Raw genomic sequence first — 26,777 nt, 5'->3', positions numbered from 1 at the left:
TGAACATGGTCAGAAACATCAGCTGCACTGAAACAGCCAATTGTAAAACAGAGGGCACGAGGACATGGAAGGGTGGGGTGGCAATTCCAGACCAGCTTCCTCCAAAGGGCTTATGTTCCAAGCCCGCAACCAGAGGCTGCTCTGGGCAGGACTGTGCAGTGCATTTCTGGGGAGGAGCAACAAGAAGGACCAGTCACAACAGGGACTGCAGCCGGGCATGAGTTTATTGGCTTCTGACCTCACGCTCCTGCTTGATGAAGTTGATGAGCCCTTTGGTGGAAGCGTCGTGAGAGGTCCCTGGGCTACTGCTGTCAAGCTCAGACTCGATTTTCTTGGCCAGCTGCTTTCCCAGCTCCACCCCCCACTGGTCAAAGCTGTTGATGCGGGTCCCAGATGATACCTTGAATGAAGATCTTGTGCTCGTACATGGCAATCAAGGCTCCCAGAATGAATGGCGTGAGCTTGGTGAACACAATAGAGTTGGTTGGCCGATTTCCTTCAAAGACCTTGTGTGGCAACAGCTTCTCCAAGGCCTCTGGACTCTTCCGTGTGGCCTGCAGCTCCTTCCGGGCCTCCTCTGTTAACTTCCCCTTCATCAGGGCCTCAGTCTGGGCCAAAAAGTTGGCCAGGAGGATCTTGTGATGCAAACCCTTCCTTATTGGGTGCTGGGTCTGGGTGGGATGAGGAAGTCACAAGGTATCATCTTGGTGCCTTGGTGGATGAGCTGGTAGAAGGTATTGCCTTCATTTTTAATAAAATGTACTTAACTATAAGTGAACAAAGGAAGCTATAGAGTAATGCTTACAACATGTTTCTATTTTTGTACATAAGAGAAAACCATCACGCATGTGTATTATGTGTTTATTTGGTAAGAAAAGAGTAAACTGTTAAAATGGGTTACTTCAAAGATGAGGGGATTGAGGATGCCAACAGATAGATTACCTTTTCTTTGTCACATCTCTGTATTATTTGATATTTTACAAACATAATATTGTGCTTATATGACAAAAAATAATCTATAGTTTTTTTTATGGGAAACTAGAAATGGAAGGTAAGAATGATTTTCATTAAATGGTTTTAGAGGTGAAGGGAATTACAATAATTGCGAAGGTTGAGGAGTGTTCAATTTCTCATTTTAAAATTAGTGTTTATTGGTTCATTGTCCTTCCCACCGGAATGAAAGCTCTGTGATGGTCAGCACATAAGTACCTACAAAGTCTTGGTTCCAGCCACCATCATCCCTCCCTTAAACTAATACAACAGCTTCCTAACCATCTCACTGTTTCTGTTCTTTCCCTCTGCATTAGCTTGCTAGAGCTGCCATAAGAAAGAACCACAAACGGGATGGCTAAAAACCACAGTTTGTCTCACAGTTCTGGAGGCTACAAGTCCAAGATCAAGATCTTGGCCAAGGTGGTTCTTTCCAAAGCTCTAAGAGAGAATCTGTCCCACGCCTCTCCCCTGGTGATGTGGTTTGGAATATAGGTGAGGTTCGGTGGGGTGAGGTCTGGAGCCAATGACCAACAAAGAATTCTTGAGACGTCTTTGGTGCAAAATGGTGGTTTTATTAAAGCATGGGGATGGGCAAAGGACCCGTGGGCATAAAGAGCTGCTGCCCCTGGGGTCTTGAGGAGTGGCTGATTATATACCCAGGAGTTGGGGGAAGTAAGGAAAAGGGAGGTTTCAGAAGAACTTTCATATGCTAAAGAGAACCCACCTAAAAGATACCTATAAGATATCCAGGGGTCTTGCCATTGTCAAGTTAAGCTTGTTTTCCCCTCTAGCAAGGTATTAACATTTAGTTGGGAGATCCCTGGAAGAATGTCACACAAGTCCCGCCCAGGAGTGGGGGTGTGGGGGGGAGGTTGTAGGGTGTCAGCTTGTGCTTTGTCTTCAGCTAGCCTTCTGCTCCCTCATCACTAGCTCCTGGTGGCATGCTGGCCAGTCCTTGGTGTTCCCTGGCTTGCAGCTGCAACACTTCAGTGTCTGCCTCTGTCGTCACATGATCTTCTCCTCTTCTGTGACTGTGTATCCTCTGCTATTCTTATAAGGACACCAGTTGTTTTGGATTAAAATCCCACTCTACTCCAGTATGACCATCTTCAGTGATTATGTCTGCAATGCCCCTATTTTCAAACAAGGTCACATTCTGAGGTATTGGGGGTTAGGACTCCAACATATCTTCTGGAGGGACACAGTTCAATCCATAATGCCTTCCCATAGCCAATTCTCCATGGAGCTACCAGAGTTCACTTTTTAAAAAATTAAAAAAAAATTTTTTTAGATTTTATTTATTTATTTGAGAGAGAGACACAGAGAGAGCACAAGGAGCATGAGCAGGGGGAGGAGCAGAGAGAGGGAGAAGCAGACTCCCCACTTGATCCCAGACTCCAGAAGCTGAAGGCAGATGCTTAACCAACTGAGCCACTCAGGCGTCCCTAGAGTTCACTTTTAAAAGTATAAATTGGTTCACTCACCAAGAATAAAATCTGAACTAAGGACACCATGTCCTATTTCCTCTAGTCTCTGCCTCTTTCTCCATCCACATCTCTTTCTACTCCCTGCCTATTAACGAGCTAGCCATGCTGATTGTTTTTCAGTCATGCTCCTTCCCCCTTCAGGGTCTTTGTTTTTCCTTCTGCCTGGAATGTGCTCCCATCAGATCTGTGCCTGGCTCTCTTTCTCACTTCCTCCAAGTCTTCCCATCCAGGGCTACCTCCTCTGAGAGGTCTACTCTGATCCTAACTAGAACACTGCTACTCTTGTGTCCTTCTCTTGTTCAGTTTTCTTTATAATGCTTGGTACTACATGGCATTATATCTTATATTTATTTATTATATTATATGTCTCCTCACTAGAATGTAAGCTCCATGAGGGCAAGGACTTTTTTTTTTTAGTATGAAAGCCTTGCAGATATTTAAATTTATTTTTTAATCAAGTTAAACTTTTGAACAGGCAACTCATTTCCATGACTGAAAGTCAAAATGATACAAAAAGATACCTAGAGAAATCTCATTCCCATTCCTGTCTCTGGCCATCCAGTTTCTTCTATCCTCCCTTTTTATTGGTCTCCCAGGATTTCTTTATGCAAATACAATACATACTTGTATATATGCACATACTTTGCATTTACAGTCCTTGAAAACATTTCCTGGACATCATTCCATTATCAGTTCACAGAGAATTTCCTCATTTGTTTTTATAACTGCATAATATTCCCTTTTGGGGCCACACTACAGTTTTTTTAATCATTTCCCTCTTGATAAACACTTGTGGCTTCCCATCTTTATTCCATACTGAATCTCCCAGAGTCTTGAAGACTTCCTGCATACAGCCGACTGTCAATAAACAACTGCAGAAAGAATGATGAGTTAACCAAGGTAAATGAGCGAGGGAGGGATGGTAGGGAGCCCAAGGGCAGCTCCCGGGTACGCGGTGCTGCAGGGAGGCTCCAGCAGGTGGCGCTGCAGGCGGTAGACGCGCCTGGCCGGACAGCCCACGTCGCTCTTGCCGTGGACGCCGACGGTGGCGCGGGGACGAGCGTGTGGGGCAGGGCGAGTCATATGACCCGCTCGGCTTCCTGGCTTCGGCCGCCGCCGCCCGCCCGTGTCCGCCAGTGGTGCGCCGCGGCCCCGAGGAGCCGTTGAGGGGTCCGGGCTGAGGCACGCTCGTGTGGGAGCCGTCGCTGCTGCTGTCCTCCCGCCCGCCCGTCCGTTCTCCCTCCCGGCCGCCATCATGCTGGCGCTCATCTCCCGCCTGCTGGACTGGTTTCGCTCGCTCTTCTGGAAGGAGGAGATGGAGCTGACGCTGGTGGGGCTGCAGTACTCGGGCAAGACCACCTTCGTCAATGTCATCGCGGTGAGTGCCGCCCGCTCACCCTCCCGGGGCGCCGCAGCCCGCGAGTCCGGCCCGGCGCTTGCCCGAAGGCCCCGGGCTGGGGCTGCCCTCAGCGCGATGGGGCTAATGGGAGTGGGACGAGGGGAGGAGGCAAGCCGTTCCTGTCACCTCCGCGGGGGCCGGGGTTCGGAGTTCCCGCGTGTTGGTGCCTGAGGGGTAGCGTTGAGATCGGCAGCCGAAGAGTTTATTCTATTCAGTCACCTTCTACAAAAGGCTAGGTCCTCAGCGTGGCCGGGGCTTGGAAGGGGTAACATTGGCCTTGTCTCGTTTTTAAGGATTGGGTTTCCTTCGGGTTTGCTCTGTGGGGGCACCTGCAGGCTTAACTTCAGCCTGTCACTTCCCCGAAGGGTGGGATTTGGCGAGCTGTCAGTCCCGTGAGAAAGCGTGAGACTCCAGAGTGTCCCTCAAGTAGCCACTCGGGACGGAGAGCCCCATCGTGAGGAAAGCAGGAGACCCGTGTGGGCTCCTTCCCGAATTCCGTGGGCAGCTTGTTCCCTGTAATTTAGTTACTGGTTTTCAGTCGTTCCCCTAGGGGCGGAGATCAAGTTCATTGCTGTTGGGCTCGCTGGTAGAAACTGGGGAGAAACCCCTCCAGCCAATCCAGTCCACTGTAGTCTGTAGTGTTTATTTAGCCAGGCAGTTACGGGTTTCTGTTTTTCCAGAGCCAGTAGTCGGAAAAGATGGATCTGTAGTCACTCAACTTCCTTGAAAAAGGAGGGGTTGATCTTTTATGAGGGTGTTTCTTACTTGCAAGGGAGGGAAGGGAAGAGACTGGGCAGGAGCATGGTTTATTTCAGGCCCAGGAAATGGGTGTCTAGGAGGGAAATTGCCCTGGGAACCTGTATACGATGTGGTGTTTATTCAGCAGTGATTGAGTGGAAGGATGATTATTAAATTTTGCTTGGGTGGTTAGTTGGGGAAGGAATAAGAGAGAAAGATTCTCTTCAATCTTAATTTAGAGGCCAGGAGTTGATGTGATTCACTTTTAGCTGATAGGTGCTTGTACTTGTCAGGGACAAGCTTTAGAACTATGCTAAAGAGAGATGGCAGCAGTTCTTCATCTTTTAGATGATGGTTGAAATCCTTATTTACTAGTCTAGTTGCCCAACTGGTTTGGTTACAGGAATGATTCAAACAGCTCCCTTGTGGGATTAAATATGTAACATGTGACTCTTAGTCCTGCAGTAATGGAGCAGCAGAGTGAGTAAGACTTGAAGAAAAAGATTAGCAGAGATCCAGACTGCCTTTGAGGAAGGTTGCATATAAGTATAAAAGAAAATTTATGTACTTGTTTGGCTGCTTTGGGGATATGTTTTTGTTTTTGGCTTGAGATGACTATCTTTGCAGCAAGTAGAGTGGAAAGTGTGTATGATAGCACTAAAATTAATAAAAAATTTTGGACTAAATATCCATACTAGAGTTTTTATTTACTTATTTATTTTTAATATTTTATTATTTATTTGAGAGAGAGCATGAGAGAGAGAGCACAAGCAGGGGAGAGGGGGAGAGGGAGAAGCAGACTCCCCACTGAGCAGGGAGCCTGATGCGGGACTCAATCCTGAGACTCCAGGATCATGACCTGAGCTGAAGGCAGACGCTTAACTGACTGAGCCACCCAGGTGCCCCGTACTAGAGCTTTTATATGATACGGAAAAGATCAGACCTCAGTTAACTAAATTTTCTGGTTTTCCCTTGAGATAAGAATTGGAGTCTCCTTGTAAACCCTGTCCTTTTGACAAGACTGAATTAATATATAGTGTAGATGTAGGTGTATTACTACAATTAATTGTTATATTTGTTGCAGAGTAGTTATACTTGGGAAACCTGAAAAGGTTTAGTAAATCTTCGAAGAACTTCTAAAGACATAAGCATGAAAATCATGCTTATTATGTTTTTCAAAGATGGTGTAGCTTAATGTGAGCAAGAACTTTGAAGTCAAGGAACTGTGGGTTTCCAATCTGGCTCTGCCACTTAACCTTGTATCCTCTTTCAGGCCTTGCTTTCTCATCTATTAGAGATAATAATAGGTTTCTTGAAGAGTTGTTCTGGGGAGTAACTGAAATGACAGATGTTAAGTGACTAGCACCATCCTGCCCATAGAAGGGGCTAGGTAAGTGGTAGCTGTTGTTATTTGTAGCGGATACACTTCTTTAATGCAGAAACAGCGTTTTGAAAATATTCAGAAGGGAATTAGCTGGGGTAATTTCCTTTTCTGAATCTGATTTATCCAAATGTGGGCTCCAGTAGTGGAATTATGGATTGTAACAATAACATCATGTACCCCCCCATTTAAAAAAAAAAAATTGTATTAGATTATTTTAACAGCAGAGCTTCTGGAACCCTGTTGAACTCAAAGTGAACTAGTGGTTCCACTATTTTTTTTTTTATATTAGACAATTCGTTTTGGATTATAATGATGTGGGTAGGTTTGGCTTAGAAAAAATCTGGACTGTAGTTGTTACAGCCTTTAAGATACTGAGTAAAAAAGAGACCTCGTAAATTTCATACCTTTTTAAAAAAAATCTCGGACTCTTTGGGCGCCTGGGTGGCTCAGTTGTTAAGCGTCTGCCTTCGGCTCAGGTCATGATCCCAGGGTCCTGGGATCGAGTCCCACATTGGGCTCCCTGCTCAGCGGGAAGCCTGCTTCTCCCTTTCCCACTCCCCTTGCTTGTGTTCCTGCTCTTGCTGTCTCTGTCTCTTTAAAGATTTTAAAAGATTTAAAAATCTTTTAAAAGATTTAAAAATCTTTTAAAAGATTTAAAAATCTTTTAAAAAAAAAGATTTTATTTATTTATTTGAGAGAGAATGAGAGAGAGAGAGCATGAGGGGGGGAGGGTCAGGGGGAGAAGCAGACTCCCTGCCGAGCAGGGAGCCTGATGCGGGACTCGATCCTGGGACTCCAGGATCATGACCTGAGCCGAAGGCAGTCGCTTAACCAACTGAGCCACCCAGGCGCCCATAAAATCTTAAAAAAAAAAAAAATCTCAGACTCTAACTTAACCTGTGATTATTAATATGTTGAGGGTGAGGAAAAGGTTAGTAATTAAAGGTGATTTTTACAGACTTTTAGATAAAAACAATGTTTCCAAAATAGTAAATTTAGCCTTATATTTTATTTTATTTTTTTTAAAGATTTTATTTATTTATTTGACAGAGACAGAGACAGCGAAAGCAGGAACACAAGCAGGGGGAGTGGGAGAGGGAGAAGCAGGCTTCCTGCTGAGCCGGGAGCCCGATGCGGGACTCGATCCCAAGACCCTGGGATCATGACCTGAGCCGAAGGCAGTCGCTTAACCAACTGAGCCACCCAGGCGCCCTAGCCTTATATTTTAAAAAATTAACTATTGTTTGTATTTTGTATAAAATGTTTGATTTGTAGACTCAAATATAGATGGTTTGAGTACTTTGTGTCACTTTAGAAAGTAACTTGCCAGGTATGAAAAGCTTCAGGTGAAGCCAGTTTTCTTTTGGTAAAAATCAACTTTTTGCATAAACTGTGGCTTTATCTTCTGCCTTAAAAGTTAAGAAAAATTTCAGAAATGTCATTTAACTTACCCAAAAGGTTTGTGAAGGTGAATTAATTATATATAGGGTTTGGTTTATTCTGAAATGAGGCATTTTTTTTTTCTTTTTTAGAATTTATTTATTTGACAGAGATAACGAGAGCAGGAACACAAGCAGGGGGAGTGGGAGAGGGAGAAGCAGGCTTCCCGTGGAGCAGGGAGCCCAGTGCGGGGCTCGATCCCAGGACCCTGGGATCATGACCTGAGCCGAAGGCAGATGCCCAATGACTGAGCCACTCAGGCGCCCTGAAATTAGGCATTTTATTTACAGAGAGGTTCATTCCTAAAATTCATATTCTTGTGGTTTTGAAAATGGAATGATACTTCATTTTATCTAATATTTTTACATAGACACCCTCAACATACCAAGTGTTCTCTTTGTTTTGAACATTAAAAAAAACCTCTCTAGTCTTTAATTTTCTCATTAGTTTTAGGGAATGAAATATTGCCCATTGCTAAGTATTCTGGCAGTTATTGCATAATAAATCATGTGCTCTATATGTGTAATGTATGTTGAGTAATCTTTATTTTTAACGGAGGCTCTTACATGGGTTGCAGGAATTAATAAGAAATGTTTAATAGGATTTACCAAAGTGTTACAGGCTAACTCTTAAAGATAACAGTGTGTTTTAGAAATGAGTAGTATGAAAGTTTGTCTACATTTTGTGAAATATTGATACAAATTGGTTAATCCAAGGAAAAGTTTATTACTGCTGAGTATTAGGAAAAGGAGATACTTGGAACGGTTGTAGAAATTTGAATCTAGAATTTTTTTATTTTAAAGATTTATTTATTTTAGGGAGAGGGAGGGGGAGAGCATGTGCTCTTTAGCATGGGTAGGGGTGAAGGAAGAGAATTTAAAGCAGACTCCCTGCTTAGCATGGAGCTCCACCTGGGCTGGGACCCTGAGATCATGACCTGAGCCAAACAAAACCAAGAGTCAGATGCTCAACCGACTGAACCACCCAGGCGCCCCAGAATCATTTTTTTTAGAGTTTGTAGAAACTTTAATTAAGTGGTCTAATTTTACTTTCATTTTATAGATGTAGCTAGAGGATCCAGAAAAGTAAGTGAAATTCCTAAGGCTGCTAACTAGTAGAGATAAAATTAAAAGCTAGGGTTAGTTCCCTTTCTACTTTTGTGGTCTACCTCTGTAAAATCCAGCTGAGACTAGAATCGTAGAGCTGTGGATTAGGAGATCTTAATCCTTTAAAAATCTTTTTTTTTAAATATATTTGTTCATAAATATACTCTTGTTATGAATCTGGATAACATTTTAAACCCAAGCATCTTAAGCATGTTGATTAACATTTGAGGACTGTGTGTGTGTGTGTGTGTGTGTGTGTATCTCTTTATGTGTGTATATATGTGTGTGTCTGTATATATGTTGGAGGGCATGAATTGGGGGAAGGAATGATAATCTGTATAAAGTAGGAGTAGTGGAATATTATGATATTGTGTTTGGACATTTAAATAACTGGCTAACAGGCATTGTTGGGTTATTGAGCCATGTTTATTTTCTTTAAAAAGCAGAAATAATTCTGGGTTTGATCAGAGTGTTTATTACCTAATTACTCTGGAGTAAGAATGGGGAAAATAGTTTTTAAAGAAACTATTGTGGCTCAAGTCTATAGGTTAGTAAATTTGTAATTTTATTGTAGAAACTAGTCTTCTAGTGAGGTGGTCTTCAATTTCACATTAGGAATTGTAGCACATGAGGCATCGTGCCAAGGAGCTTCTTTCTCTTTCAAGGTTCTTTACCCTCATCCCCATTCCCATTATTTTTGCCATGCAGACTTAGAATATCAAAAGCCAAATGTTCTCATTAAGAAGTTGTTACAGTGCAATAATCCATTTTAAATTACTGACTTAGAATATATCTCACAACTTAAAGTGCTTTTTAACCTTCTCAGAGATAAAGTGGATGGTCACTGAACATGGATAGAAAATGCATTGTACCTATAAAAACTACTTAAATATTTTTAGATTTTTTTCTGATTATCAAAATAAGAGAGGGTCATTAGTAAAAATTTTAAAAGAATGATATAAAATAGAAGAAACCTTGTTATCTTCACCATCCAAGGTTAACTACTGTCAACATTTCAAAGTATTTCCTTTTTGCCTTTTTTATTATTATTTTTTAAAAGATTTCATTTATTTATTTGTTTTGAGAGAGGATGAGCTGGGGTGGGGCCAGAGAGGCAGAGGCCAAGGGAGAAGCAGACTACCTGCTGAGCAAGGAGCCCAACAGGAGGCTCCATCCCAGGACCCTGACATCACGACCTGAGCCAAAGGCAGACACTTAACTGACTGAGCCACCCAGGTGCCCCTATTTATTTGTTTTTTTCTTTTTTTCTTTTTTTAAGATTTTATTTATTTATTTGAAAGAAAGAGAATGAGAGAGAGCACATGAGAGGGGGGAGGGTCAGAGGGAGAAGCAGACTCCCCGCCGAGCAGGGAGCCCGTCGCAGGACTCGATCCTGGGACTGCAGGATCATGACCTGAGCCGAAGGCAGTCGCTTAACCAACTGAGCCACCCAGGCGCCCTCTTTTTGTCTTTTTTAAATGAATATATCTAAACACCTTTTTAAAAAGTTTTGAGAGGAGGGGCACCTGGGTGGCTCAGTCATTGAGCGTCTGCCTTCGGCTCAGGTCATGATCCCGGGGTCCTGGGATCGAGCCCCGCATCGGGCTCCCTGCTCAGCGGGAAGCCTGCTTCTCCCTCTCCCACTCCCCCTGCTGGTGTTCCTGCTCTCACTATCTCTCTGTCTGTCAAATAAATAAATAAAATCTTAAAAAAAAAAAAAAAAAAAAACGTTTTGAGAGGATACCTAGTTTGTTTTAATTATGGTGTATGCATTTTTCTGTGTGTAAAACCATTTTAATGCTTTTATAATTTGTTCTGTTATGGCATATCTTGTGGCTGTACCATAATATATTTGATCATTTCCTCATTATTGGACATTTGAATAATTTCCAGAGTTTATTGTACATCAATGTGTTCTGCATTTCCTAAGGATGAGTTCCAGAGTTACATCACTGGGTCAAAAGAAAGGAACATATTTCATGTCAAATGGCCAAATTGCTTTCCAGAAAGTAGAGTATGGGCTCTTACTGAGAATGTTCTCTGAACAGATTTCATATATAAAGTTGGATGTCAGCTAAGCACTTGTCCCTTGTTATTTTTAGGGCAAAACATACTTAGTTTTGTTGATAAGTAAAGTAAACCAGCAGTATTTTTAAACTATTCTATTAGGTAATTGCTCTGCTTCTGTGTTCAATGTTTAAAGAGGTATCTATGTTTTAGCAACTACTAAGACTGAGACTATAGGGAACATAATTCCTTTTTGAGTTTTCTTTTTTATTGAATTTTGTAGCCAAGTCATATAAATAACAGCTTATCCCCTTTCGCTATCTGGATCTAATTTGTTTTAAACTTAATGGTGGATTGCATTAAGAGTTGTATTCTAGGAATCTGGCATATTTCCATGCAGTCCTTACCTAATCTTGTCCTGTTAAAGTGTGATGCTGCTTTTCTTGGGGGGGGGGAGTGTGTTAAAAAATATTCTTTTATAAATCAGAATCTAAGAAAGTTTACCAAGTAAGGATGCCTGGATAGCTCAGTTGGTTAAACATCTGACTTTTGATTTTGACTCAGGTCGTGATCTCAGGGTCATGAGATTGGCTCTGCTGGTTGTGGAGCCTGCTTAAGATTCTCTCTCTCTCTCCCCCCCTCTGCCCTTCCACCCCCCCACCTGTCTCTCTTTAAAAAAGAGAGAGAGAGAGAAAAGAAAGTTTGCCATGTAGACCATTTTTTGAGGCTATAGCATATGAATTTTTTAAATTAGTAACTTGAGTATCATTTATAATTATAAAAGTTGATTCATGTCTTTTGTGCTCATATAGGAAAACTAAGAAAAAAATATTAACCTATTTGCTGAATGGTCAAAATTAAATGATAATTTAAGGCATTTAGTTTTTCTAGTATGTGACAAACCAAAATTGGAATCTCTAATGGAATAATTTGAGTTAATTTCTTTCTTCAGAGTCAGCACCACAAGGCTTACATTCTATTGTGTTATTTTTTACACTCTTTCTTAAATTGGACATTGGGTCTTATATTTGGATCCAGTTTCATAGTTTGTTTAGTTTTATACACTAGAATAACATTTTTTTTTTTTTAAGATTTTATTTATTTGACAGAGAGCACAAGGAGGCAGAGCAGCAGGCAGAGGGAGAGGGAGAAACAGGCTTTCTGATGAGCAGGGAGCCCGGCGCGGGGCTTGATCCCAGGACCCTGGGATCATGACCTGAGCTGAAGGCAGCTGCTTAACCGACTGAGCTACCCAGGAGCCCCTAGAATAACATTTCATATTCCAAAAAGAAATTTTTTTTACCCTTAAAGAAATCACAGCTTTAGGGTTCATTTTAAAACCATCTCTAAGGGGGCGCCTGGGTGGCTCAGTTGGTTAAGCAACTGCCTTCGGCTCAGGTCATGATCCTGGAGTCCCGGGATCGAGTCCCGCATCGGGCTCCCTGCTCAGCGAGGAGCCTGCTTCTCCCTCTGACCCTCCCCCCTCTCATGTACTCTCTCTCATTCTCACTCTCTCAAATAAATAAATAAATCTTTAAAAAAAAAAAACAAAAAACAAACCATCTCTAAGAATACTGTACTTTTAAAAAATTGTAATACTGACAAAATAATTTTAGGTTTCAGATACCGAAGTAGTGACATTTCTGCTTGAAAATTGAAGCTTTTCCTTCTAAGCTGGGTTAGGAAAACAATCATTTGTTATTAAAAAAAAAAAAACTTGGATGATGATTGGCAAAATGATCCTAAAAATGTCTTTTTATCAGTTTACTTGATAACAACTACTTTAGCTCTACCTAAGTAGTATTACTGTAAGAATATACTTTGAGCCTAAATTTGTTGGCATATGAATGTGGTATGAATGAATTTATTTAGAATATGTTTAAGTGGCTGCATGAATTAGAATGGCATAGAGGTTAGGAACTGACAGCCAGACTATTGAGGTTCAAATCTTGACTCTTCTTTGACTTGTCTTATTTTTGGCAAGTTATTTAACTCCTCAGTGTCTGTTTCCTTACATGTAAAATGAGAGTAATAGTAGTTTCTACCTCATAGAGTTGTTATGAGTTAATACTTGTAAAACATTTTGAACAGTGTTCAAAACAAGGCAAATAATATGGAAGTGCTTCATAAATGTTAGCTGCTAGATTACTGTAATGTGCTCTCCTTGAGGGCAAGGATTTCTGTTGCTTTTGTTCACTGATACATTCCAATTCCCTGAAACAGTGCCTGGCACATACTAGGTGCTTAAATATATTTTCAGATAGACTTACTATATTCACAATATAAAATTCAGAAAAATGCCTTTATGAACTCACATTTCCGTTTTCATATTTCAGTATGCAGAGTGTAGCATAGTGTTAAGAATGACAGTTAAGGGGGCGCCCGGGTGGCTCAGTTGGTTAAGCGACTGCCTTCAGCTCAGGTCATGATCCAGGAGTCCTGGGATCAGAGTCCCGGGATCGAGTCCTGCATCGGGCTCCCTGCTCAGCAGGGAGTCTGCTTCTCCCTCTGACCCTACCCCCTCTTGTGCTCTCTCACTCTCAAATAAATAAAGTCTTTAAAAGAAAAAAGAGTGACAGTTAAGAATGCAACTTTATGGTAAAAGGTAGAAAAATAGACTGATCCCTACAGGAAGGAAAGAGTGGCCCTTCGCAGTACTACCTGCCCTCTAGAATTTAGGTGCCCTGTACAAGTGTATGCTTAGATTGTAATTTTAAATTTGGATAGGACCATAATTTTGGTATCTATTTTCATGTATTTTAGTTTGTTTTTTTTTAATAGGAAAGAGGGGAAGCCCCTCTTTTTTTTTTTTAAAGATTTTATTTATTTGAGAGAGAGAGAATGAGAGACAGAGCATGAGAGGGAGGAGGGTCAGAGGGAGAAGCAGACTCCCTGCCGAGCAGGGAGCCCGATGCGGGACTCGATCCTGGGACTCCAGGATCATGACCTGAGCCGAAGGCAGTTGCTTAACCAACTGAGCCACCCAGGCGCCCTTGTATTTTAATTTTTAAACCAGGATTTAAGATTAGTGTAGGTTTTTTTTTTTTTTCAATTTTTTTTAAAGATTTTATTTTATTTATTTGACAGAGACACAGCAAGAGAGGGAACGCAACCAGGGGGAGTGGGAGAGGGAGAAGCAGGCTTCCCGCTGAGCAGGGAGCCCGATGTGGGGCTTGATCCCAGGACCCTGGGATCATGACCTGAGCCGAAGGCAGATGCTTAATGACTGAGCTACCCAGGCCCCCCAAGATTAGTGTAGGTTTAATCACTGTTGACAGTCATAAATTTGCAAGCCCCAGCAGGCAGTATACTGTGCTTGTAGTAGCCCATCCCCTCCTAGATGAGAAGTGGGCTCTTGAGACTGTATGCAGTCTGGACCAGAGAGAGCTTTTCTCAGAGTTTCCTCTGTGAAGGTGGATTAAGGTCTGGTTTAGACAGTGATCAATAGATCTACTTTTCCTTGACAGCTCCTTTTGTATGGAGAAAGTTTGAATGCAAATATATGGAATTCATTATATTTAAATAGTTCTTATCAGAGGAAAAACTAGGAAATGGCAGAAACCCACTTTTTCGGCCTCCAAAATCTAGCTGTTTCACTCCTGGCTTTTGGTTTCTTTATTTTGATCTCACTATTTTCTTTATTCAGTGGCTGAATTTAAAAACTTAAAACATTTTGTTTCTTAAAAAGAATACGCATAATCCATATTGTTTAAAAAAAGAGTATAGATAATGCAAACAAAAAGAAATCATTTTTAATACCATTAGGATTTAATGACTATTAATATATTTAGCTGTATATCCTTCCCATTTTCTCCCTGTCTTTTCACAAATATATGCTTTTTTTTGTTATTGAGATGTAATTAACATATGATACTAATTTCAGGTATAACATGATTGCATATTTGTATGTATTGCAAAATGATCTTCACAGTGAGTCTAGTTAACATCCATCACCATGCATAGTTACAATTTTTTTAATTTTGTGATGAGAACTTCTAAGATTTACTTCTTAGCAACTTTGGAATAATACAGTATATTATTATTAATTATGGTCACCGTGTTGTACATTACCTCTTACTTATTTTATAACTGGAAGGTTGTACCTTTTGGCACCCTTTACCTGATTCCTTCACCACTATCCTGTACCTCCTGCCTCTGGCAGCTACCAGTCTGTTCTCTGTGAGTACTACTTTTCTTTAAAGATTGCACATGTAGGTGTTTTTCTCTTTCTGACTTATTTCACTTAGCGTAATGTCCAGTATATGCTTTCTTGATAACCGTGACAGGATCATGTGGTACATTCTAAGTGATCTAATGTAGTCTATTTGACTTACCTACTTTGATGGCTAAAAGGCAACTCAAGTTCAGTTAGTTCAAGATGGAACTTTTATTCATTTTTAAATTTTATTTATTTATTTATTTATTTTTCATTTGAGAGAGAGAGCCAGCGAGCATGCAGGAGCATGGGGAGGAGCAGAGGGAGAAGCAGACTCCCCGCTGAGCAGGGAGCCTGATAGGGGGCTCGATCCCAGGACCTAAGCTGAAGGCAGATGCTTAACCAACTGAGCCATCCAGGTGTCCCAGGATGGAACTTTTGATCCCCTTCTGCCTCAATCCAGGGAACCAACCTCTATCCTTTTCTAAAAAAATGTTAAATAAAATGGATGTTAATAGGCTTTAATCTGCCTATGTATATTTTTGTTGCAGGTATTATTTTCCATTATTAAGTGATTGAAATGTTTGTGCCTAAAACTTTGTTTCTGTAATTTTCTTCAGAGTGCCTGAAGGTGGGCCAAACAGTTTGACCAGTTTTAACCTTTATATACTCCTTTCATCCTGTCTGTTGCATGTATCTTCCCAAATTAGGATTGATCGTATCACCTCCGTTCAAGTTTTCACCACACTTGCTACCTTAAGAAATTAGCTTATTATCTTTGTCTTTTTTATGAATGTAGGTTCTATAGGGGCAGAGCTTTGTCCTTTTTTCAATACTGTATCCCAGTGCAAAGCACTATGCCCTGCATATAATAAGCTCTGTAAATATTGAGTGAATGAATATAACAACAAAGTGTATCTATTTTATGTATACTTAAACTGTGTACAAGGTATTGTGATAGATGATTCATAAATGTACCAGACAAAGTTATTTGTGGTAGACTATGTGCCTTAAGATTGGCACAAATTGCTACCCTCACCTCACTAAGACATTGAGGGTATTTTATTTTATTATTTTTTTTTTTTAGATTTTATTTATTTATTTGAGAGAGAGAGAGAGAGCATGAGAGAGGGGAGGGTCAGAGGGAGAAGCAGGCTCCCTGCCGAGCAGGGAGCCCGATGTGGGACTCGATCCCGGGACTCCAGGATCATGACCTGAGCCGAAGGCAGTCGCTTAACCAACTGAGCCACCCAGGCGCCCGACATTGAGGGTATTTTAGAAAGGATGTTTTAGTGGGACCTTGGTGGGAATGGCCACTGAAGTGAACTTTTTTTAAAGATTTTATTTATTTGAGAGAGAGAGAGAGAGAGAGCACAAAGGGAGAGTGAGAGGGAGAAGCGACTCTGCTGAGCAGAGAGCCTGTTGTGGGACTTGATCCCAGGATCCCAAGATCATGACCTGAGCCAAAGGCAGACACTTAACCAGCTGAGCCACCCAGGCGCTCTGAAGTGAACTTTGAGAGTATAGTGGTTTTCATTTATTCAGTGAGTATTTGAAACAGTGTTCTAGGTGGCATAGATATAATGAGGAACAAACATGGTTCCTTCCCTTGTGCAGCTTCTGGTATAATGGAGGGAAGAAAAGATGTTCAAGAAGGAACAGCGGGAATAGCAAGGACACAATTGAGGGCAAGAAATTTGGTTGCATTACATGTAACTTGCATGAGGGAAAAAACAAAAGACTGGAAAAGTAGATCAGTATGCATGGGGAGCCAGTGAAGATTTTTGTTTGGGGAAATGAAATAAGACCTGTTTTCCAAAGGATGAATTTAGTAGCAGTATAGAGACCAGTGAAAAGGAGCTTGGTCACAAGGTCATTACAAAAATCTGATTGAGAGATACTGAGGGGGAGAGTTAAGGAGTAGGGAAAAATTAGCTTTATTATGGAAGTGGAAAAAGATAGCTTTATTATGGAAGTAGAATGAGTGCAATTTAGTGGTTGAATCAGATGTGTAGGGCAAAGGGGGATTTGTTGTTGAAGACTTTAAGGAGTTGAGTGAATGTTGGGGGATATGGTTGTGTGATTAAGTAGTGGATATGGGGTGGAGAGGGGAATGAGTAGAAGAGATAGGTATGAGTTGAGTGTAAATGTATTATATGATTAATGAAATAAAGGGAATTTATATTTGGGAAGTGCATTCATGCTATTTTTAGATACGGTGGGACTAAAACTGAGAATTAAAATTTCATCAATTCATGTCTTTATCTTAGTAGTAAGAAACTTAGGAAGCAGTTGAGAATCCAATTCTGGTTTCTCTGCAAAAGAATGTTGTAGAATACTTTTTCTTGTGATTTGTGTCAGTTATCCTAACCTGCTGGTTACTTACTTTGCCAACATTTTCTAAGTTCTAAGAGTTAAACAGAATGTTCTCCACTCCTCCAGAGCTGCAATTGGGCTATCTTGATTTGTTTATGGTGCCTGTGTACCTGAGTCTGTGCCCAGATTGCACACTGCCCAGAAGAGGTCCTAATCCACAGGCCCTTCAAGCAGCTGAATGAAGGCTGTATATTCAAAGTGACTCAGGCTCTTGTAGGCTTGGAACAAGCCTTCACTATTTAATTTGGAGAGGAATGTTTCTATCCCTGGAAAGTGTCTGGTTCAGTTTTGTATACTGTCTTTCTACTGAAGAGAAAAGTTGGTATGTGTAATTTATTATGCTTTAAACATAAAGGATATCTGATCTCTTGGGATTTAAGTTGTGATTTTTCTTAGGTGCTGGGTAAACATGTGGATAGTATTAGACTCAAAATATTTTTCTCTCTTATAGGGTTACATTACTGATTATTTTACTGTGTGATTGAAAAGAAAGTGTGATCCTCAGTCCCCTTATCCCAGTTAGGCTGTTCGATATTTGCTAAGAGATTCATTTAGGAGCAGAGGGAGAGGGGCAAGCGGACTCCATGCCAAGTGCGGAGCCTGACACGGGGCTTGATCTTACAATCCTGAGATCATAACCCAAGCTGAAATCAAGAGTCAGATGCTTAACCAACTGAGCCACCGAGGCGCCCCTATACTAGGTCATTCTTAAGGATAGTTAACGCAAAGAATGTTCCTAGACATCCTATTTCTTAATCTTTTTCTACTATCTCCAACACACTAGGGGTATTCAGTGAAAATCTTTTGTTGACTATTTTATCAAGTGCATTCACATACAAAGCATTATATAATTCTTTTAGCCCCCTTGTTAAGTAGATACTCTGGCTTATAAAAGGAAAAAAGAGGTTAAGTGACACAGTTTTGATTTTTAAAAAAATTTTTTAAAAAAAATTTAAAATAAATATAAAATAATATAAATTTTTATAAATTTATATTTATAAAATATATTTTATACTTATTTATATTATTTTATAAATAAAATAAATTTTTTAGATTTTTAAAAAATTTATCAAGTAGGTCTGGAATGCAACTGTAACTCAGCGTGAATGGTGAGCTATGATGAATCCTTGTTTACAGACAGATCCTTTAGGACCTTGCTTTGCCACCTGATGCAGTACAGCTCTTCTAAGTCCTGTGACTGACTAGTTTGGAAATTGGACATCACCTCTTGTGGTGTTCCTTAGCCGTTTTTAGCTTTCTTTAGCAATGTCTACTTTACTGGTTGTTTTAATATTTCTCTATATTATCCTTCCTAGGAACATTTGTAAATTTTAGTGTATGTGTGGGGTTTTTTTGGGGGGGGGGGCGGACTTTGGAGTTGGGCTTAAATGTGCCAGTGAAAATAGCAAGATGGTTGTGGGGAGGAGGAGGAAGCAGGCTGTGAAATACATGTTAGACTGTGTTAATGATGGAAAATGAGACACCAAAGATACAAGCCATTTTTCTTTGTCTACAATACATTATCTCCTGGTGCTCCTTTTCCCTTAGATGGCACTGTCTTAACACATACTGTTTAGATCCCAGATCTGTGGAGCCTTGCCTTAACTCTTCTCTAAGGCAAAGTTAATTGCCCTCTACTCTCTTTTCATAGCACTTTGTTCAAAATTATATTTATTTGGGTCTATTATCATCTATTTATCTGTCTTCACTTCCAGATTGTAAACGTTCTTATTTGTATCCCCTAAATGTAACTGTGCCTGACTCAGGGGGTGCTCATTATTATTGACTTAGTAGAGTGAAGCAGTGTAGGGTATTGTTTAAGTATATTGGGTCAGACATGCCTAAATTTGAATTCTTGATCTGTCAGAGCTTTGTGACCCCCTCAAAGTTTTAGTTTCTTCATTGGTGATTTGGGAACGAGAATAGTTGTCCCATGGGCTCATGGTGTGAGGTAAGATAAATCAGCACAGTGCCTGGCATAAATGTTCCATACTTGATAATTACCAGTGTGGTTGATGTAATATTTGGGGATTGGGGCCAGGAGTATGTGTTCCAGTTAGATGACAGATGAAATGGATCTCCTCTCAGCCCTCAAGTAAGTACTGAGTAGGGATTCAGTTTCAGAGGGGGATGAAAGGTTTCTGAGTTCCAGGATGGAGGTATGCTGGCCACTAGGGACCAGTTTCTTAATTTTTTTTTTTTAGGATTTTATTTATTTATTTGACAGAGAGACAGTGAGAGAGAGAACACAAGCGGGGAATGGGAGAGGGAGAAGCAGACTCCCCGCTGAGCAGGGAGCCTGATGTGGGGCTCGATCCCAGGACCCGGGGATCATGACCTGAGCCGAAGGCAGACGCTTAATGACTGAGCCACTCAGGCACCCCTCAGTTTCTGATTCTTGATGAAAGTTCTGTCATTGTGAGAGGGAAGTTGAAATCCTAGACTATCCTTTGCCATAATCCATTATAGATGTGCTAGGATGTTTGGGGCAATGTACTGAAAAATTTGCTGGTCTATTTGGTTTGTCTTCCTGTTGGTAGATTTGGTTGTAGTTACTAGTTTTGGTTGGTTGGTGGAAGAGATTGTGGTTGGTCTAAATTGGTATTTTACTACATATGCTTAGTGTAGTATCGATTTATAACCTTTCAGTTGACCATTGAGTTTGTATATTGTTCCTGTGGTGAGCAACCTAATAACATAGACTTCAAGCTTCTATACAAGTAATGACCTTGGCTTTTTTTTTTTTTAATTTATCAACCGATAACTCTAATGCCTGAAGAATTATACTTAAGTAGAAAGTAACAGTAGGGTTTTGAAATTCAGACCCAGGTTCAAATCCCAGTTTTGCTGATGCATTTGTGAACTTGTGATCTTAATATCAAGCTTCCTTTTCTGTAAAATGAGGCAGGTAAGGTGAATGGTATCATGTTGCTACTATCATTATTACTATTATTATTAATAGTGTAAGTCAGCAACACGTGGCCCAACTAAAAACAATGATGTATTCTTTAAAGGATTTTTTTTTTAAATTTTATTATGTTGTGGTAGTCACCATACAATACATCATTAGTTTTTTTTTTTTTTTTTTTTAATTTAACAGAGAGAGAGAGCACAAGTAAGCAGAGTGGCAGACAGAGGGAGAGGGAGAAGCAGGCTCTCCGCCGAGCAGGGAGCCCGATGCGGGACTCGATCACGGGACTCCAGGATCATGACCTGAGCCGAAGGCAGACGCTTAACCGTCTGAGCCACCCAGGCGCCCCATCATTAGTTTTTGATGTAGTGATCCACGATCCATTGTTTTCGTATAACACCCAGTGCTCCATGCAGTATGTGCCCTCCTTTTTTTTTTTTTTTTTTAAAGATTTTATTTATTTATTTGACAGAGAGAGACACAGTAAGAGCAGGATCACAAGCAGGGGGAGAGGGAGAGGGAGAAACAGGCTTCCCGCGGAGCAGGGAGCCCGATGCGGGGCTCGATCCCAGGACCCTGGGATCATGACCTGAGCCAAAGGCAAGACGCTTAACGACTGAGCCACCCAGGCGCCCATGTGCCCTCCTTAATACCCATCACCGGGCTAACCAATCCCCCCTCCCCTCTAAAACCCTGTTTGTTTCTCAGGTCCATAGTCTCTCATGGTTCATCTCTCCCTCCAATTCCCCCCCCTCCCATTTTTCCCTTCCTTCTCCTAATGTCCTCCATGTTATTCCTTATGTTCCACAAATAAGTGAAACCATATGATAATTGACTTTCTCTGCTTGACTTATTTCACTTAGCATAACCTCCTCCAGTCCCATCCATGTTGATGTAAAAGTTGGGTATTCATATTTTCTGATGGCTGAGTAATATTCCATTGTATATATGGACCACATCTTCTTTATGCATTAATCTGTTGAAGGGCATCTCGGCTCTTTCCACAGTTTGGCTATTGCAGACATTGCTGCTGTGAACATTGGGGTGCATATGGCCCTTCTTTTCACCACATCTGTGTCTTTGGGGTAAATACCCAGGAGTGCAATTAAAGGATTTTTTTTAAGATTTTATATATTTGAGAGAGAGAGAGAGAGAGCACAAGAGGGGGGAGGGTCAGGGAGAAGCAGACTCCCCGCTGAGCAGGGAGCCTGATGCGGGGACTCGATCCTGGGACTCCAGGATCATGACCTGAGCTGAAGGCAGTTGTTTAACCAACTGAGCCACCCAGGTGCCCCATAATGATGTATTCTTGATGCAGGAACCACATATAGCTGGAAAACATTCTTGTCACTCCAGCCTCTTCCTGCACTTCTAATTCCCTGCCAGGCTCCCCACCTGGATGGTAGTAAGTGGGTTTGTAGCCAGCTACTGAATAAATAATGATGCTAGCATTTAGAAGACACAGCAGTTTGGAACCTGAGCACACTGTACAATGACTCAGTATTCATGACTGCCCATCATTTAAGAGCTGTGTTTCAGTATGAAGCAATGCTGATAACACTGGCTGGGCGAGTGGAGTAGCTTTACAATGTTTCTTGTTTCTTCAGGGACACTCAGAGAGAGCCAGAGGGTGAAAAACAGCTCTGAAAGAGAAATGTATTCAGACTATGCTGTATTTGATAAACGTAGAAACAGAGATGTCTCTGTTGATACATAAGTAAACAGATAGCTAAAAGAGTTGATGTATTCTGGTTTAAAATGTTTTTAGGGAGTTAGTAACTTTAATATTTTAAAAAGTAAGCAGTGTTACTAAAGGTTTTACAGTGGGGGAAAAGCACAAAGCAATCCATATGGTGTTATTAGTGGAGGAGATAAGGTTGCAAATCTATTAGAGGCAGAAAAAGGTTACAAGTTGGAGATAAAGGACTAAGAAATTAAAGTCCACATTTTAATGTATTCTAATGATAGGTGCCAAAGTTAGTTTCCTCCAGAGTCTGACATCAGAATTCTATTTATAAACATTTTCTTGCTTCCACTACTGCTGTCAAGGATGCCTGGAAGGGAGTATTCCTTAAAAGATAAGGGAGTATTGCCTATCTGTTTTATGATATACCTGTGGAGCAGGGTTTCAACAGCTTCATTTATCTTCTAGTTAGAAAAGAGATCTGGTAAGAGGTCATGCATATGCTGTCATCTGCCATGATATGCTGTAATCCTTGGTTACATTTAGAGGCTTTTTCATTCTAATATTTAAGGGTTCTGAGTAGCAGTAGAAGTTATGGGTTAAATTCTAAACTAGGAGATACTTTTTGGGTAATTTCTTAGTAATGTCTCTGACATTTGTTTAATTGCAGATCTAGATAGCCACTAATGGATGTTACGGTTTCAGTGAGCAGTGAAGTTTATTGTCTCGGAAGTAGAATGAAATAGACTCAAAATTATATAAAATGTTCATCACCAGTTAGATTTCTTAATAGCCCAGAAAAACCTCTGTATAAATTCTTTTAAAGAAATGGAGCTGAACGGGAAGCAAAAGTAGTTAATGGACGATGTTGGATCTGGGAATTCTGAATGAGTCAAGTCAATTCCTACAGGGTGTCCTGTCTCAAAGAAATTAGGGCAGTATGTGATGTAAAGCTTGCAGGGCTCCCAATGGCCTTCCTAGTTGTATTCTTTCAGAGGTAGCAGTGGTCATGGCATCTTCCCATACAAGATGATTTAGCTTGTTTTCTTACTTTGGGGACTGTGCACAGCAGTTTTAAAAATAATGTTCTCTGGTTGGTTCATCAGGAAGAACTAAGCCTCATGGCTAAATTCCAGCACAGACTAATCTTCTAATCTTGTCCTTAATTCTCTATTTAGTGAGTGTTGAAACAGGTTTCCAGACTGCTTAAAACTAATCCAGGGGTACAGTAAGAAAAGACAGCCTGAGGGATGCAGCTGTATGTGTGGAACTGTGGTTTGTTGTATTCTGACAATTTTAGGTTAGAAGAAATGGTTCCTGGGTTACCGGAGAACATTGGTGGGTTTACCACTAGCAACCTCCTGATGGAGGTGGGGGTTAGTATGCCCCCACTCCCCTACCTTCCACACACCAGCATTTGGTTGAACAAAATTGATGATCTAGATCATTGAGCAAATGATAGATCTCCCTTAGTCAAGAGTTATTGTCCTCAAATGAAAAACAAATCCATGAGTTCTTTAAACTGAGTGTGTATTTTCTAGCTATCCCTCTTGCTACCTGTTACTGTTCTGTGTCTTTATACTTGGGTTAGGACAGTGTATCCAACTTTTTGAATATTGTAAACTACTTTTTGGTATCAGGGTAATGTTAGAGTCACAAAATGAGTTGGGAAATGTTCCTGCCTCTTGTATTTTTGGGGAAGAGATTATGTAGAATTGGTGTTATTTTTTATTTAAATGTTTGGTAGGGGACGCCTGGGTGGCTCAGTAGGTTAATAGTCTGCCTTTGGCTCAGGTCATGATCCCAGGCTCCTTGCTCATCAGGGAGCCTGCCTCTCCCTCTGCCTTTCCCTTTCTCTGCTTGTGCTCTCTCTCTGGTAAATAAATGAAGAAATAAAATCTTTAAAAATGTTTGGTAGAATTCACCAGTGAAACTGTCTGGGTCTGGAGATTTTTTTAAAGATTTAAAATTGGTGTTCCTGACTGGCTCAGTTGGTGGAGCATGTGACTCTTGATCTCTGGGTTGTGAGTCTGAGCCCCACATTGACAGCAGAGATTACATAAAAAATTAAAAAATCCCCCCTCCCAAAGGGGTTTAAAAATCACTAATTACATTTCTTTAATTGACAGAGGACTATTCAGTTTTTTCTTCCTGGTTAGTTTTTGTAGATTGTGACTTTCAAGGAATTGGTCCATTTCAGTGGGGTTGTTGAATTTATGTGCATAGAGTTTATAGTATTTCTTACAATACATTTAATATCTATAGAGTTTAGTGATATCCCTTCCTTCGTTATTGATACTGGTAATTTTTGTTTCCCCTGTTTTCTTCTGTCCGTTTATCAGTTTTATTTGCCTTTTTAGACAATCAGCTCTTGGTTCCATTGATTTACTTCTGTGGATTTTCTGTTCAGTATTATTACTGTTCTTACTGTTTGCTTCTGCTTTAGATTTATTTTGCTCTTCCCCCCCAATTTTATTGATATAAAATTGAAATATGGCACTGTGTAGTTTAAGGTACATGACATAATGACTTCCATATACTGTGAAATGATTATCACAGTAAGTTTAATGTCTACCATCTACAGACCAAAAAAAAAAAAATTCTTCGTGATGGAACTCTTAAGATTTATTTTTTTTAACAGCTTTCAAAATAGCATACAGCAGTGTTAATTATAGTAGTGAGTGAATTATAGTAATGATGTACATATTTGCTCTTTTTTATTTCTTTAAGTTGTTAGAGAATTTTCTTTTTTTTTTTTTTTTAAGATTTTATTTATTTATTTATTTATTTGAGAGAGAGAGAGAGAGACAGCATGAGAGGGGAGAGGGTCAGAGGGAGAAGCAGGCTCCCCGCTGAGCCGGGAGCCCGATGTGGGACTCGATCCCAGGACTCTGGGACCATGACCTGAGCCAAAGGCAGTCGCTTAACCAACTGAGCCACCAAGGCGCCCTTTTTTTTTTAAAAGATTTTTATTTATTTATTTATTTGACAGAGAGAGCGAGAGCAGGAACACAAGCAGGGGGAGTGGGAGAGGGAGAAGCAGGCTTCCCACCGAGCAGGGAGCCCGATGTGGGACTCGATCCCAGGACCCTGGGATCATGACCTGAGCCGAAGGCAGACGCTTAACGACTGAGCCACCCAGGCGCCCTTAATTTGAGAATTTTCTAATATAAACATTTGAGTGTCTTAGTTTCCTTCTAATCACTACTTTAGCTACACCTCACAAATTTTATGTTTTTCATTTAGTTTAAAATATTTTCTAATTTTCCTTAAGACTTCCTTTTTGACCCAGAGATTATATATAACTAAATATTTATTTCCCAATACTATTGTATTAATTCTTCCCAACTTAATTCCATTATAGTCAGAAAACATATTTCTATGACTCGAATCTTTTTAAATTTCTTCAGCTTCATTTTATGGTCAGGATGTGGTTTATCTTGAATGAATATTCCATGTTCACTTGAAGAAAATGTGTATTCTCTTTTGAGTGGAGTGTTCTTTAAATTTCTTTATAAATGTCAGTTAGATCCACTTGATTGTTAGTGATCTTAAATTCTGGTTTTCTTGCTATTCTGTCAACATGAGAGGAATGCTGAGTCTCTAATTGTGGGTTTATTTCTCCTTTCAATTCCATCAGTTTTAATTTTTTGTATTTTGAGGCTTTGTTGTTAGGTGCATACACATTTAGAATGTTATATGCTCTTGGTGAATTGGTTCTTATCATTTGGTAGTGTCCTTTATTTTTTTTTTTAAGATATTATTTATTATTTTAGAGGGAGAGAATGAGAGAGAGCGAGCGAGCGAGTATGAGAGGTGGAGGGTCAGAGGGAGAAGCAGACTCCCTGGTGTGCAGGGAGCCTGGTGCGGGACTCCAGGATCATGACCTGAGCTGAAGTAGTCTCTTAACCAACTGAGCCACCCAGGCGCCCTGTGGTGTCCTTCATTAGACTTGGTAATTTTTTTTTTTTGCTTTCAAGTCTAGTTTGATATTTGTAGAGCTACTCCCAACTTTTTTTTTTTTTTTTTTTTTTAAGATTTTACTTATTTATTTGACAGAGACATAGCGAGAGCAGGAACACAAGCAGGGGGAGTGGGAGAGGGAGAAGCAGGCTTCCCGCAGAGCGGGGAGCCCTATGTGGGACTCGATCCCAGGACCCTGGGATCATGACCTGAGCCGAAGGCAGACGCTTAACGACTGAGCCACCCAGGCACCCATACTCCCAACTTTCTTTTGGTTAGTGGCAGTATGGTGTTACGGTTTCCATCCTTTTACTTCTAAGCTTCCTCTGTCATTGTACTTACAGTAGGTTTTTTGTAGATAGTGTATAGTTGGGTCTTTCTATAAAAAAAAATATTCTGACACACTAAATGAGAAAAATATGCAGCCAAGAATACTATATCCAGCTAGGCTGTCATTGAAAATAGAAGGAGAGATAAAAAGCTTCCAGGACAAACAAAAACTAAAGGAATTTGCAAACACAAAATCAGCCCTACAAGAAATATTGAAAGGGGTCCTCTAAGCAGAGAGAGCCTAAAAGCAACATAGACCAGAAAGGAACACAGACAATATACATTAACAGTCACCTTACAGGCAATACAATGGCATTAAATTCCTATCTTTCAATAGTTACCCTGAATGTAAATGGGCTAAATGCCCCAATCAAAAGACACAGGCTATCAGATTGGATTAAGAAACAAGACCCATCCATCTGCTGTCTGCAAGAGACTCACTTGAGACCCGAAGACACCCCCAGATTGAAAGTGAGGGGGTGGAAAACCATTTACCATGCTAATGGACGTCAAAAGAAAGCTGGGGTGGCAATCCTTATATCAGACAAATTAGATTTTAAACCAAAGACTGTAATAAGAGATGAGGAAGGACACTGCATCATACTTAAAGCGTCTATCCCAACAAGAAGATCTAACAGTTGTAATTATCTATGCCCCTACCATGGGAGCAGCCAATAATATAAGGCAATTAATAACAAAAGCAAAGAAACACATTGACAACAATACAGTAATAGTGGGGGACTTTAACACCCCCCTCACTGAAATGGACAGATCATCTAAGCAAAAGATCAACAAGGAAATAA

At 40.5% G+C, this 26,777-nt stretch overlaps 1 protein-coding gene and 1 pseudogene across 1 annotated transcript in view; one reads left to right on the top strand and one right to left on the bottom strand.

The window, feature by feature from the left end:
- Nucleotides 1-223: 223 nt before the first annotated feature.
- On the bottom strand, nucleotides 224-2,507 carry LOC110585102 (annotated as a pseudogene).
- A 1,012-nt stretch (nucleotides 2,508-3,519) lies between these two features.
- ARL8B (ADP ribosylation factor like GTPase 8B) overlaps nucleotides 3,520-26,777 on the top strand; it is a 62,842-nt gene continuing 39,584 nt past the window's right edge. The window contains exon 1 of the mRNA XM_021694913.2: nucleotides 3,520-3,858. Coding sequence (XP_021550588.1) covers nucleotides 3,736-3,858 — 123 coding nt within the window. The 5' untranslated portion in view covers nucleotides 3,520-3,735. The remainder of the gene's footprint in view (nucleotides 3,859-26,777) is intronic.

The sequence above is a fragment of the Neomonachus schauinslandi genome, chromosome 1 (genome assembly GCF_002201575.2).
Source record: "Neomonachus schauinslandi chromosome 1, ASM220157v2, whole genome shotgun sequence".
Taxonomy (NCBI): domain Eukaryota; kingdom Metazoa; phylum Chordata; class Mammalia; order Carnivora; family Phocidae; genus Neomonachus; species Neomonachus schauinslandi.
This window is presented reverse-complemented; position numbering and strand designations above follow the sequence as displayed.